Below are 12,752 nucleotides of genomic sequence, written 5' to 3' on the forward strand. Positions count from 1 at the left end.
TACGATCCCTTTGATTGGTTGCATGGTTACTAGCCAAAGTACAATTGGCCCCATTTGAAATTCGCGCACTGTGACGTCACGAGCATTTCGACCAATTGAAAAGCGTGACATTGGGGGCGGAGCTGGTTACGAGGCCGACGCCGACGCCGACGACGACGCGAAACCCAGGAACGGACGCCAAAGAGCTGCGCTCTAAAACGCAACTGCCTGTAGTGGTTTGCGCGTCCCCGCTCCGCATGTCGGAAGTGCGGACTACCCCAGTGCCGCCAGGTAGCCACTGGTGATACAGCGGGTACTAGCCTTCCCATGGCATTGTGTTTGGCTTCTTTAGGGTGAAATGCTTAGGTAGCGCCACCCTGTATACGAACGTAACTTGTGCCGTGGCGCTGTTCGGCCAGAGCTGCTCTTGCGCCACAAAAATTCATCACAGACACGCGTGCGCGCACACACACACGCACACACACAAATGGAATAGGGGTGTCACCATCGCCGGCCACCTTCGCAAGTAAAATGCGTGTGTCGACACAACGAAGGCGCAACCTGTCATCTTCGATAAGGACGTCACTGACTCAAATCGACCGACGGGAACATTTTGGAGCAAAAAGCTTCACTACGCGGGCCAGAGCCGAGCTTCGCGTGAGCCGAACTGGTGAGTTATGCGCATGCGCGAAACCGAATGACGTCACGCGCCGCGCAGGTGGTCGCTCCTCGCCGCTGCCGTCGCCTGACCTTTCGGCGCAGACGCGCGCTACTGCGCATGTGCGTCGCTTCCTCGCTGTAGCTACAGCTGCGCGCTTCGCCTCCTCGCCCTCCGTTAGACCTTTCGTTGCAGCCGCGTGTTGCCGCGTCGCAGCCGGCAACCCTCCTCGCCGCATTCCTGCGGGCAGTTTTAACCGCGCTGATTTCCGTCTCCTCCTCCACCTCCGTACAGGCAGTGTGTGGATGGTCGTCAAACCAAGCATAACTGAAGCTTTTCGCTTGTATATCCAGGCTTAACCAGAGCTAAGACACTGCCTAATTTTATTAAATTCAATTTTCTCGCCAATAAATGTGTTGTTTGCTGCTGGACAGCTGTTAACATAGCCAAAACAGAGCCGGCGCGTGGCCAAACCACGTGCTGCGCCGAAGCCGAAGAATTGTTAGTTTACCGCATGTTTTACGCGATGCTCAACATGCCACATCGAATCATCACGGAAGTGTCGGGCACCGTTACAAATCGACATACTCATCGTTGAAAGTGGCAGCGCGAAGCAACAAGGACGAAAGAGAGACACGAGAACACAGGACAAGCACATCAAGATATTAATCGACATACTCAGCGTGAAACGGCCAGTGGGGTTCATTCGGGATCCGTTATATAGGGTGTTTCATGTAACTTGAACCAAGGATTTAAAAAAAGCGGTAAACCGCAGCCCGCTGAAACCAACGATAAATTGTTTGCCATCATGTGGTGCTCCTCAGAATATTTTTTTTATTGCACTTAATTAGTTTTTATTAACTAAGATGAAATATGCAAATTTTCAGGTATTCATTTTAGTGCCAAGACTTACGTTAGGTTGTAGAGCAGGTTTATAAGCAACCGATACAGTTTATTCTAGCATCGTATCTCCTATGGGATCCTTTTTTCCAGCATCTAAAGAAAGCACGCGAAATATGAAAAAATACCACCTGACTATGCTCGTGCGCTGCCAAATTGCAGCGCTCTCAATGGCGTTTCGAGCAAACGGAGTGTGCCCGCTGACCGTGGCGAAGTGAACGGCAGCGGCCGTGGTATTTTTTCATATTTCGCGGGCTTTCTTTACATGCCGGAAAAAAGGATTCCATAGGAGATACGATGCTAGAATAAACTGGATCGGTTGCTTATAAACCTGCTCTACAACCTAACGTAAGTTTTGGCACTAAAATGAATACCTGAAAATTTGCATATTTCATCTTAGTTAATAATAACTAATTAAGTGCAATAAAAAAAATATTCTGAGGAGCACTACATGATGGCAAACAATTTATCGTTGGTTTCAGCGGGCTGCAGTTTACCTCTTTCTTTAAATCCTTGGTTCAAGTTACGTGAAACACCCTGTATACCGGTGTAGGAAAATTTTACTTCACAAAACAAGATATCAAGGATAGTAATCCATGGGCTTCTATACTTACAAGGGGAATGGCAATCCATTGGTTATATCCATTATTTCGTTATTAATTGTTTCTTAATAGCATGCTTTAGATATTCATGACGTCCACTTGGTTTTGAGTAAAGGAAAGGCTGCAGTAACTGTTTCACTTCTTGGTGGACACCTCAACCACATCGAGAGGGAAGGGTTGGAGGAGAGAGTGAAAAAAGGTGTCATAAAGATGGGCTCCAGATTAATTTCGACCACCTAGGGATCTTTAACATGCACTGACATCGCAAAATGCACGAGTGCCTTTTGCATTTCTTCTCCATCGAAACGCGGCCATTTCTGCGGAGCACATCGTTTGTTGTGATGAGGTGATCACAGACGGGAAGAAGCCATGCGTGGGTAGAGAGCGGGCCAGGTCCTGTAGGCAACCCACGTGCGAGTGAGAGCCTTTTTATAGTCTTTAGTAATGTGAAGCAACTCTTCAGTGACTGCTTCAGACGCCCCGGAGATACTGTGTATAAGCCTATAGTATGTACCACGCCCTTGGCCCACCTGGAAATTGGATAACACAATCACTGGCCAGCTGCTGAACACGAGTTGTCTGTTATGGCAGTGCTTCAGAGTTTTTGTGTACTCTAGGGGCACATTTGCTGTATATGTCAAAGCTCCTCAAATTGGGTACCGCAGACCCCTTGGGTTGGGTTCCTTAGTGCACTTTTTGGGTTCCCTGTGCATAAATCTGTGCATGCCTCAACCCCACCTTTCCTTCACCCACTTTGTTTTGGGACTGACAATACTGTATTGCCTACAGCAGCCATTTTCATCATACAGCCAGTCATTATTAGAGGAGTATAGACACCTAACTTTTGGGTGCATATCTTCTTCTTTGCAATGATGCATAAAACATTATACATGGATTACCATGTGGCATTCTCCTATGACCACAACGTAGTTTATAATAGAATTTCTTTCTTGTGCCCATTTGGTTTCGGTTTCAACAGCCGATGATGACTGTGGCGGTTATAGGTCACGTGAGGCATGAAAAAACTGCAATATAATCGCTGCTTCTACATCCATTGTCATTCCAGCTCTTGAGGAAGGCTGGCTCCAGCACTGTAGTGAATTAAAACGATGAAGCAGCGATTATATCGCAATTTTTCTAGGCGTCACGTGACATATAACAACACTTTTACGTCACAGCCATCATTCGGCTGTTGAAACCGAAACTGAAACAGCATGACAGAAAAATTCGATTAGAAATTTAGAAATTATTTATGTATAAATTATTTAGCGCAAAAGGCGAATACCACATGGCAATTCATGCATAGTAGTATCTTCCACATCATTATAGAGAAACATGCTAGCAAAATTAGGTGTCTATACTCCTTTAACTGAATTTGGCCTTTGTTTTGTGAGGAGCTGTTGTGAGGAGTTACCATGCCTTGCTACGCTTTGTTATTTTTAATTATGCACTAATGCTTTGTCCACCCACTCCCCTCTGTAATGTTTAGGCCCTAAGGTAAATAAATAAACAAACCTGCATGGTTGAGGACCCTTTCCTATATGTATACATTATCACTGCCACATCTAAGCACAAAAATATAAAGGTCCGCTACATGAGCAAGCATTGATCAAGAAACATTAACTCATTAAGCTGTGCAATAGTTTTTAAAAACTTCACAGTCCATGATATGCAACACTCCCATCCATGCATGCTTTATTGCCAAGCTTGTATACAACGGTGCTTTCACACTTCATCCAAGTAATAAATAAGCTACAAATGAATTATGGTATGATGGCTGGGTGAGAGAGAAAGTGATTATAATGAAGGATGAAGTGCTAAGAAAGCCACCAGTCCACACACACATCACAAACTCAAAACAATTAACTATAGACACACTCAGTGCAAAATGTCATTACCCCAACCAAACTACACCCAACCGGCTTAAAGTTACACAAGCATTACCAGTTATATAACATACTATACATACCATACAACATAACAAAGTATACATAACAGGTCTCAAAAACACGATGATGTAGCTATCTCTGGCACACCAGTTTCCATACAGGAGGCATTCTCATTCACTACACATGATGTGTTAATCTTATCTACTGCTGCACTGTTTTTCAGTGGCTCTTTGGTGTTAGCAAGAGACGCAAAATGCAAAAAACTGCCTTCACTGTCCGTGTCTGCAACCTCGTCGCACTGTCTCCTGGGCATGCTCGACTCAGGAACAACTCCACTCACAACATCAGTCCATGAATACTGCAATGTAGAACTGCTACTGCTGCTGCACACTGCCGCTGCGCATTTGTTGAAAAAATTGCTAGCATCAAGCAGAAGGCAACCGGCACTCTTGAGTGGCGTGAGTACCGAGGGGTTCTTCAAGATGCTCATACCAGCCATGAGGCCCTCCTCCACTCCAGCAGGGTCGGATGAGAAGCTAGGAGGGACACAGTCTTCTTCACCATTGCACACTTCACTGTAGCACATTTGCACTTTGGTGTCTCTCTTGACGACAGCCTGAGTCTCAAAATCTGAGAAGGTTGCCGGCCTTTTTCTTAGACCTAAAACATTGCGTGGTAACGCCTGGTCCGGCCTTTCTGCAGTGGGGGCAGGCTCTTTACGCACAACTTTTATATGCCTGATAGCAGAAAGTGTCCCAGAAAACACGGACTTCATTGCTAGGCCGGGACGCTCCTTTTCAACTTGTCCGACTTGAGGGGAAGCTCTCGGATGACCAGTCTTGGCTGGAGCGTGTGCACTCTCTTCCTCACTGCAACTCCCACAGGCAGCAGCACTTGACCAGTCCTGACCATTTATTTCAGAAAGAGGGTGAGCTAGACGACTCGGCAGTGCACAAGGCAGTGACGAAATGAGGCTGCTGACAGCTCTGAAGTTGTTGGGGTTACTCATAAACTTCTGGTGGCTCTCAGATTCCAAGTGCTGCAAGGCGAGTACAACATTTTAAGATTTTTACCTCGGTGATGAAGAAAATGAAAAAGCTTACCTCTTCCAGACAGCTGTAGGTAAAACCACAGATTTCACAATTTAACTTTTTCTGCTCTGTGATCTTGACTCGGGGTATTGCCTTTGCTGTGTCCAACCTATAGATTGCAAAAAGGTAGTACAAGCAATGGTTCAATAATAGTGCGATTATAATACAACAGAAATAAATTGCAGGCAACATTAGGAACTGTAATGTGATCGTCATGCAAGTGTCAAGGAGACGTGACATGGCACAGACATAATAAATAAGTACCAGGCATTACTTACACAGGCTCAAGCATGCACTTGCATGTGAGCACTTTCCAACGATCACTAGCTTTCAGCAACATTACCAGCAAATATTGTTATCATCCTTCCCAGCAGTTAGCACGCCATGATCAAAAGCATTTAGGCATTGTATGCTTTTTTGTTACACAGTGAGCAGTTTGCACAGGGTAATAACATGCACTTCTGGCACGGCAAGGAGTTAAACCATCAACCTCTAAATTCCCGGACTACAGACTACCGGTCGAACCATGCGCCCATCACCTCCATCATGCGAAACAGGTAATTACTACTGCTGGCAGTCTATGTACTGCATGTTGAAGAATGAAATAAATAAATAAGAAGTAAAAAAGGTGCACACGTCACAGGAAAAAAAAAAGATATGACTAAGCTCGAGCTATTTTAAGCTTACATCAATTTGAACTCCAGAAAAGGCCAAAAATTGGTGATGACTTAATGCAGGAAAACAAGCAATGATGTGCTCATCACCATTAAGCAGAAGCTATGAAAAAATGCTGCATAATAGGCAACAAAAAAAAAAATGGATTAAACAAAATGAATTCGGTTAACAAAGCCAGAGAGATTAAGCATGGATGTAACCAATAAAAATATGCAGGGTTCTTGGTAGAAAAGCCCCATATATGGCAGCAAGGTGCAAACATCGCTGATGAGATACCAAATGAGAAGCAGCATTCAACAAGGGCCTGTCTACAGTGTTATTTAATACCCTGTTCAGCTCTGCCCCATATCATGAGGACGTTTGTCGACAGCACTGTGTTTTTTTTTTTTTCACGTCTGTGCCTCAAATTCTTCTGCTATGCATCATTGCAAGCTTATGCTTTTGAATATTGGGTGTAGTGACTTCACCTTTCCCTCAACTTGAATAAGCATGCTTTTCCTTTCTTCCAACTGAAAAATTCTGTATATACTTCTCTTTGTCATATCACCATCAATCCTTTGCTATGTCAAGAATAAAATACGCACCTACAGGTAATTGGTCAGAGCTGGCTCAAAGGGCATCCACAAATTGAACATGTTGCTTTGAGACGCATTTCTGCTGCAGGTACTACTGGTTGGGGACATAAGTAAGTTACCCCCCCCCCCCCACCAACTCCAAGAGCTCCGAACCGTGCTGCACTGCATGCGTGCACCAACTAACAATGCATTTCTGGGGTCTAATGCTGTACAGGGGGCATTCTCGTGATGTCACTGATCTTGCTTGAGCACCGTATTGTGATGCACAGGCCAGAACATGTGGCGCTTTCACCATAGCAACTGCAAAAAAATGTATGGCCATGTGCACTGATACAAGTGCACTTGGGGGGATGTTCAAGAAGCGTGTCAGTTTTGATGTTTTGCTTCTTTATGGCTAATGCTGCTAACGATAGCATGGTACTCAATGTTTGCAATAATTTGCGCCAGCCAAGCCTGGCAACAACATGATTTAGCATAAGGATCCAAGCAAACCAAAGGGAATAGTGCCGCAATGTAATGGGTGTTGTGATGTATGGAATACCCCCCATGCAGTGCTCAATAGCCGATAGCTTAGTGATCCCGCATAACACAAACTCTTCATTGGGAAAGACATTTACGCATATGGACAATTTGCAGAACACTGTGATGTCATAAGCAAGCTTAGTAATGAAAAGAAATACTATAATGCAGTTTTTCACAAATTAAAAAAAAGTAGAGTAACACACGTTTTTGGGCAAGTTGGTAACATTCTTGATTCATATTGCAGCGAAGAAGCACACACACACAGAGAAGGAACACGCTGTCCGTGTTTTTTGCGTGTTTCTTCTCTGTGTGTGTGTGCTTCTTCGCTGCAATATGAATCAAGTAAAAAAAGTAGGCAGAAGGTATGTGGAAAATACAGCTTTAGCAATCCCAGTTCATGTAGCATTCATGCCAGTATGCCATGCTATTGTACAAAATGCAGGAAAATTTGCACTGATACATACTGACCAAGCACTAAGCAAAAACCTACTCTCGCGATTCCTTTGCATTCAGCCTACGGCCGAATAGCATACAAATGAACTATATTTGCAGTCTGTCTGAAGAATGCACGGTAGCTTACCCAAATAACTGACAGCAGTAATTTGAGACATTCTTCATAGATTTTTTGCCTTTTTAGAACAGTCGAACTTCTAGTATATGCCAAATACAGATATTACGAATTATTGGATACACTGAACTTGCTAAGAAAAAAAATTCAACACATGCAATTTACATCTTATATACCAAACACGGTTGGCCATAAAATGCACATGCTAAACCCCCCGTAATGAACAGTGCCTGTTCGAATGACAAGCAGCGGGCTTCGCCGCACTATTCAAGTGACTGGTGGTGAAGCATCGTATTACCGCGCCTTTAAATTGCAATCGCCATCAGCGCCAAAAAGCTCCCTGCCCAGATGAGTGCGATCCCGGGCATACAACACTTGTGGCATGCCAGTGACATCACCATCTGGGCAACACACGGCTCTGTGGGAGATCTGGAAACCAACTTGCAGCAAGTGGCGGCTATGACACTGCAACTATGTGCATGTTCGTACATCGTTACGGTCATTGCGGTCTCGAGTGCTCCCTAAGCAAATCTGAATTGTGCACATCTGAAATTGCCCTCTCCCTACGCAGCAGCCCAATACCTGAGCATGACAAAACACGCGTCTTGGGGCTTCATATACACAGGCTATGCAAGACTGATACCACTCTACAGAAACTACGCAAGGTGGGGGACCAGGTGGGCCACATGGTCCACCGGGTATTAAACAAAAGGGTGGGCTTAAAGTGCAGAGATGCTCTGTAGCTGGTGAATGCATTCGTAATGAGTCAGATTCTCTACTTGGCCCCATACTTCCACTTATGAACATGCGATGAGAATGCCCTCGAGGTAATTCTCCACAAAATTTATAAGACAGCCCTCGATCTCCCCACTGCCACGTCCAACCAGTGTCTCCTCAACTTGGGGACGACCAACACCTTTGGGGAGTTAAGAGCAGCGAAACAGACGCGGTAAGCCGCCACCTGGCCTGCCTGCATATCTCATACACAGCACATACGGAAGAGCGGGTGCACATCCCAGAAGCCTGGCGTTTTGCTTTTGAAGATGCGCACCCTCCCTAGCATTATGACAAAGGACACTCATGAGGGCCGCCGTCTCATGCAGGCGGAGGCCATCTCACAACAATATGGCACTAAGCTGGGAGTGTTCTACACGGATCCGGCTGGCCCACACCATGGGGGCTGGCACACCACAGCCATCATCCACCAAAGCAAGCCTGTTCAGTTCGTCACCTTCCTTGCCCCAGACATTACTCACACCTGCGTGCAGGACCATCAGAAACATGATTCACTCACAATTTTCAATGACCACACACCACACATAAAGAAAAGGCTTTCTCTAAATTTCCACTGCATAATTCGTTGCAATTTCTTACTGTGATACAGGTGAAGATTCGAGGATCACGCAACAAAAATTCTGTATTGGAAAATAAAATTATGATTCTATCTGCGGCATCCTCCCTTAAAAGTTCTTTTGGCATCAGTAAAAAAAATAATGAAGGTCCATGATTGAAAGCACACAGGCAATCATGTGTTGCTTCTTTCACAACTGCACATTTAGTATGCACTAAACTGAAGAGAATTTTCTTTCTTCAGCCAGACAGCTTATTTGTAGCTTAGAGAAAAGAAATTTACCTTAGTGGAACTCCTTTCAGGTGACTATCAACAGAAGGTTCCTTTGGCACAGGTGCAACAGGAACTGGTACATTTTCTTGACATTGTTCTAGGTTGACCTCTGGCCATTGTTTGAATGTTCGAAAAAGTGGCCTGAACATGCTGTAAAGGAGTGAATAATGCTTAGACACAGAACCAAAAACCATTGCTGTATTTCTAGCGGTGTCACTTTGTTTGAAAAAAGGAAAATACTTAACACTCTGTCCAGAACAAAAAAAAAAAAAGAATTTTTCTTTAAAATGATTTTTAGTCATAAAGATGTCAGTCCAATGAACCGTGCAAGTCCATAAAAGGTCACTAACAGCACCTCTTGGTACCAGAAACAGCGCTAAGACGTTCGTTCAGATGGGGGATTCCAGATTATTTTTGATAACCCCGAGTTCTTAAATATGCTCAAACATTACACATTACATGGATGTTATTGCATTCCACCTCCATCGAAATGCACCAACCGTGGCCAAGACTGATATGATTTTGGGCACAGTAGCCAAACACCATAGCTACTAAGCTACCATGCTGCGTATATGCATAAAACTGCGATCGTAGCTTAAGACTCCAGAATGTGCTAAACATGCTAATCATTTCTCAGCACTATTCATATCACGACTGAGTTACCTTTTTATGTCATCTAGTGAACACAGTGAACAATATTCCTTAAAACTATCTGCACGGGAACACGCTTCAACACAGTCACCCTGGACGATTTTTTTTTACATGGGATTTGTCACATTAACCACAGTTCCGGAAAATAGCATACTGCATTATTCTCACGGTACCTATTCAAAAACTTCTGGCTGCTAAAACCAACAGGTAATATAAAAGGTAGGCAATTTTTGCATTATCACAACTGTGTTCAAAGCTTTCCGGCAGAACAAGGGTCGATGCTTTCCACAAAGCAGTGCCATGATGCTTGCACACGAATTTAAAGATTCACCAGTGGACATTCTGTTGGTTTTATGGGGTTTAAAAGTGCACTAAAGAGGAATCTGAACTCGTCTTTTTACCGCGGGAACTCGATCTACACTTTCCGGGCATCCTTAGCAACTTCGAATTATCGTCCTGTGCAGCCGATTTCCATAATTTGAAACGGATTAAACGTCCTGGCTCCCACCTCTTTTTTAACTCACTGCACACGGTAGGAGGAGTTAGGTTTGGTTTGGTTTATGGGGTTTAACGTCCCAAAGCGACTAAGGCTATGAGAGACGCCGTAGTGGAGGGCTCCGGAAATTTCGACCACCTGGGGTTCTTTAACGTGCACTGACATCGCACAGTGCACGGGCCTCAAGAATTTCTCCTCCAAAGAAATTCTAGCCGCCGCGGCCGGTAGGAGGAGTTAACTAACGCATGGAGTGCCTTTCAGGCAGTTGCATGGTGGCTTCGCTTTCGCTTTTATTTTGTTTGTTAGATTTCCATGAGTAAGAGACCAAGTCAGAGGGTACACAGATGTGAATTAGGCTGACGGAAATAAAAATATATGTGGACTCTGCTTTCGCCTATCGCTACTTATCACTCTGCTGATGGCAGAACGGCAAGCCACCACGGGACTAGCTGAAAGGTTGGTTGACTCCCCCTACCGTCTGCTGTGAGTTCAAAAAAAGGCGGGTGCCGGCAGGTATAATCTGATTTAAATTATGGAAATCGGCCTTACAGGACAATAATTCGAAGTTTCTGAAAATGCTCGGAACATGTAGATCAAGTTCCTGCAGTAAAAAGACTAGTTCAGATTCCTCTTTAGTGCACTTTTAACATCCCAAAGCGACTCAAGCTATGAGGGGTGTCCGGACAATTTCGACCACCTATGATTCTTTAACGTGCACTGACATCGCACAGCGACCACCGGGAGCCTGCGTCTTTAGAGTTAGCAGCCAAGCACCATAACCACTGAGCCACTGCAGCAGCTCAGTGGACGTTTCAAATTGCAAAACAACTTAGTGGAAATGGGAAGCAGCCCCTGAAAATATAATAACGGTATTTCAAAGCTATTTGCAGAAATCAAATTAACAAGGGTGCCTACCACTTTTCGTCCTCTATCTTGATGAAAGGTGGAACAAGTTTTTGTGGAAGGTCAGACTTTTGTTTCGCTTTTAGATTCTCCTTCCCACTCTTCTCAGCTCCTTGACAGGCTTTCTCTGTCTGCTTGAGTTCTTGCACCCACCGAAGGACGCCTTTAATACCTCGTACCTCAATTTGCCACTGCTGACACAACTCCAAAACATCAACTGGGCCTGACTGTAAAGCATAACAAAAGCACAAATATGCGTCAAGATTTTATGGCGGTTCAATTTCAAAATGCACAAGGCAGAATAATACTTACCACATTCCGTATTGCCTTTTGAACGAGAGCTTGTCCTCTCGCCTAAATAAGAGGACAAAAAATAAAAAAAATCAAATATGTCCTTTGTCAAATATGTCAGATATGTTCCAGCTCTCAGTAGCGCAACATAACTGCACCAATTCAGATGGCGTGGAATTATGAACGTCACACTTCAGCTTCGTTCTTACCATGTGAGCACTGCTTTTTGTATCAACTGACCGGCGTGTAGACGCACATGACGCACCTGATGAACGCCTGGAGAGGTGCATTGAAGTGCAAAAGAAAGGCAGGAATGGATGCTTTTGATGAACACCCACATATTACGAAAAGGTATACAAACATATGTATGAGATGATGAGGGGTCCGAAAAAGGCGTCGCTTACCTGCTTGTTATGTATCCGTTGGAACATGACGGACTCGTCGAAGGACCACTGGAATCTACAGAGTTGAGCTTTTGCGGCGTCGAGGTAAGTTTGAAATTACAATCCCTTATATCCGTGACCACGCACGAAATTTCTCTTCCAAAGAAAGGCTCCACTCTCTGAAAAAGACGTGTCCGAGATATTCAATATCAGAACAGGAGGCAAATCCCGATGCCCCAGTAATACTGTGATGCGAATAGGCAACGCACAGCTCCAAGGCTCGTGAGGTCTTGGATGAGCTGGGTTTGAGGGCGACGACTCTTCAAATGAAGATAGAATTTCATGTTCTCCAGTGGTTTGCGCTGACGATGGCCATCGATATTTTTCTTGCTCATCGCACTGCGAAACATAACAAGAATCCTGCGAATCACCTCACTGCGTGCTGCGAAGCGTCCAGGTGACCACTGCAGACTGCAAAGAACAAGTGATCAGGAGAGAGAAAAACGAAGACTCACAGGCTCCGTCAGCTTCTACTTCGCGACAGTATAAGCTTGTAGAGGGCTGCAGCTAGCAGAGGTTTCATATAGCGATTCTCATATATATGAGTCGCTATCTCTCGAGGTCAAGGATAATCCATTTTATAGCGACCACACAAGCCACCTCACGTTCACCGTCAGATACGGCAGTTTCGCGCCAACGGGTTCCAAAATACGGAATCGTAATGCTGGGTCTTATAGTTTCGCAAGCCGTAAATGGGTCTAGACTTGTCACTGGGAACGCTTTTTAGCTCAATCCTGAGCGTGAGGGAAAAGAACGTAATACAACAGTACCGATCACACGTCACTATCTACACTAGCTTCACCCATACCAGCGATCAAGCGAGCCTGTTACGCCCGCGCAGCCCGCGCGCGCTCGAAAGACATGGCTTGGCATTCGGCTTCGCGT

General features: G+C 44.8%; 1 protein-coding gene across 1 annotated transcript; it reads right to left on the reverse strand.

The window, feature by feature from the left end:
- Positions 1–3,809: 3,809 nt before the first annotated feature.
- On the reverse strand, positions 3,810–12,719 carry LOC149342161 (protein DBF4 homolog B-like). Its single transcript, XM_089544420.1, has 9 exons — positions 12,323–12,719; positions 12,077–12,206; positions 11,829–11,986; positions 11,634–11,700; positions 11,446–11,487; positions 11,146–11,360; positions 9,093–9,233; positions 5,132–5,228; positions 3,810–5,067 (listed from the first exon to the last, which is right to left on the reverse strand). The coding sequence occupies exons 2-9, from the start codon at positions 12,200–12,202 to the stop codon at positions 4,141–4,143; spliced, it is 1,773 nt and encodes a 590-aa protein (XP_089400546.1). The 5' UTR covers positions 12,203–12,206; positions 12,323–12,719; the 3' UTR covers positions 3,810–4,140.
- Positions 12,720–12,752: the final 33 nt, after the last annotated feature.

The sequence above is a fragment of the Amblyomma mixtum genome, chromosome 5, assembly GCF_055824585.1.
Source record: "Amblyomma mixtum isolate Tamu chromosome 5, ASM5582458v1, whole genome shotgun sequence".
Taxonomy (NCBI): Eukaryota; Metazoa; Arthropoda; class Arachnida; order Ixodida; family Ixodidae; genus Amblyomma; species Amblyomma mixtum.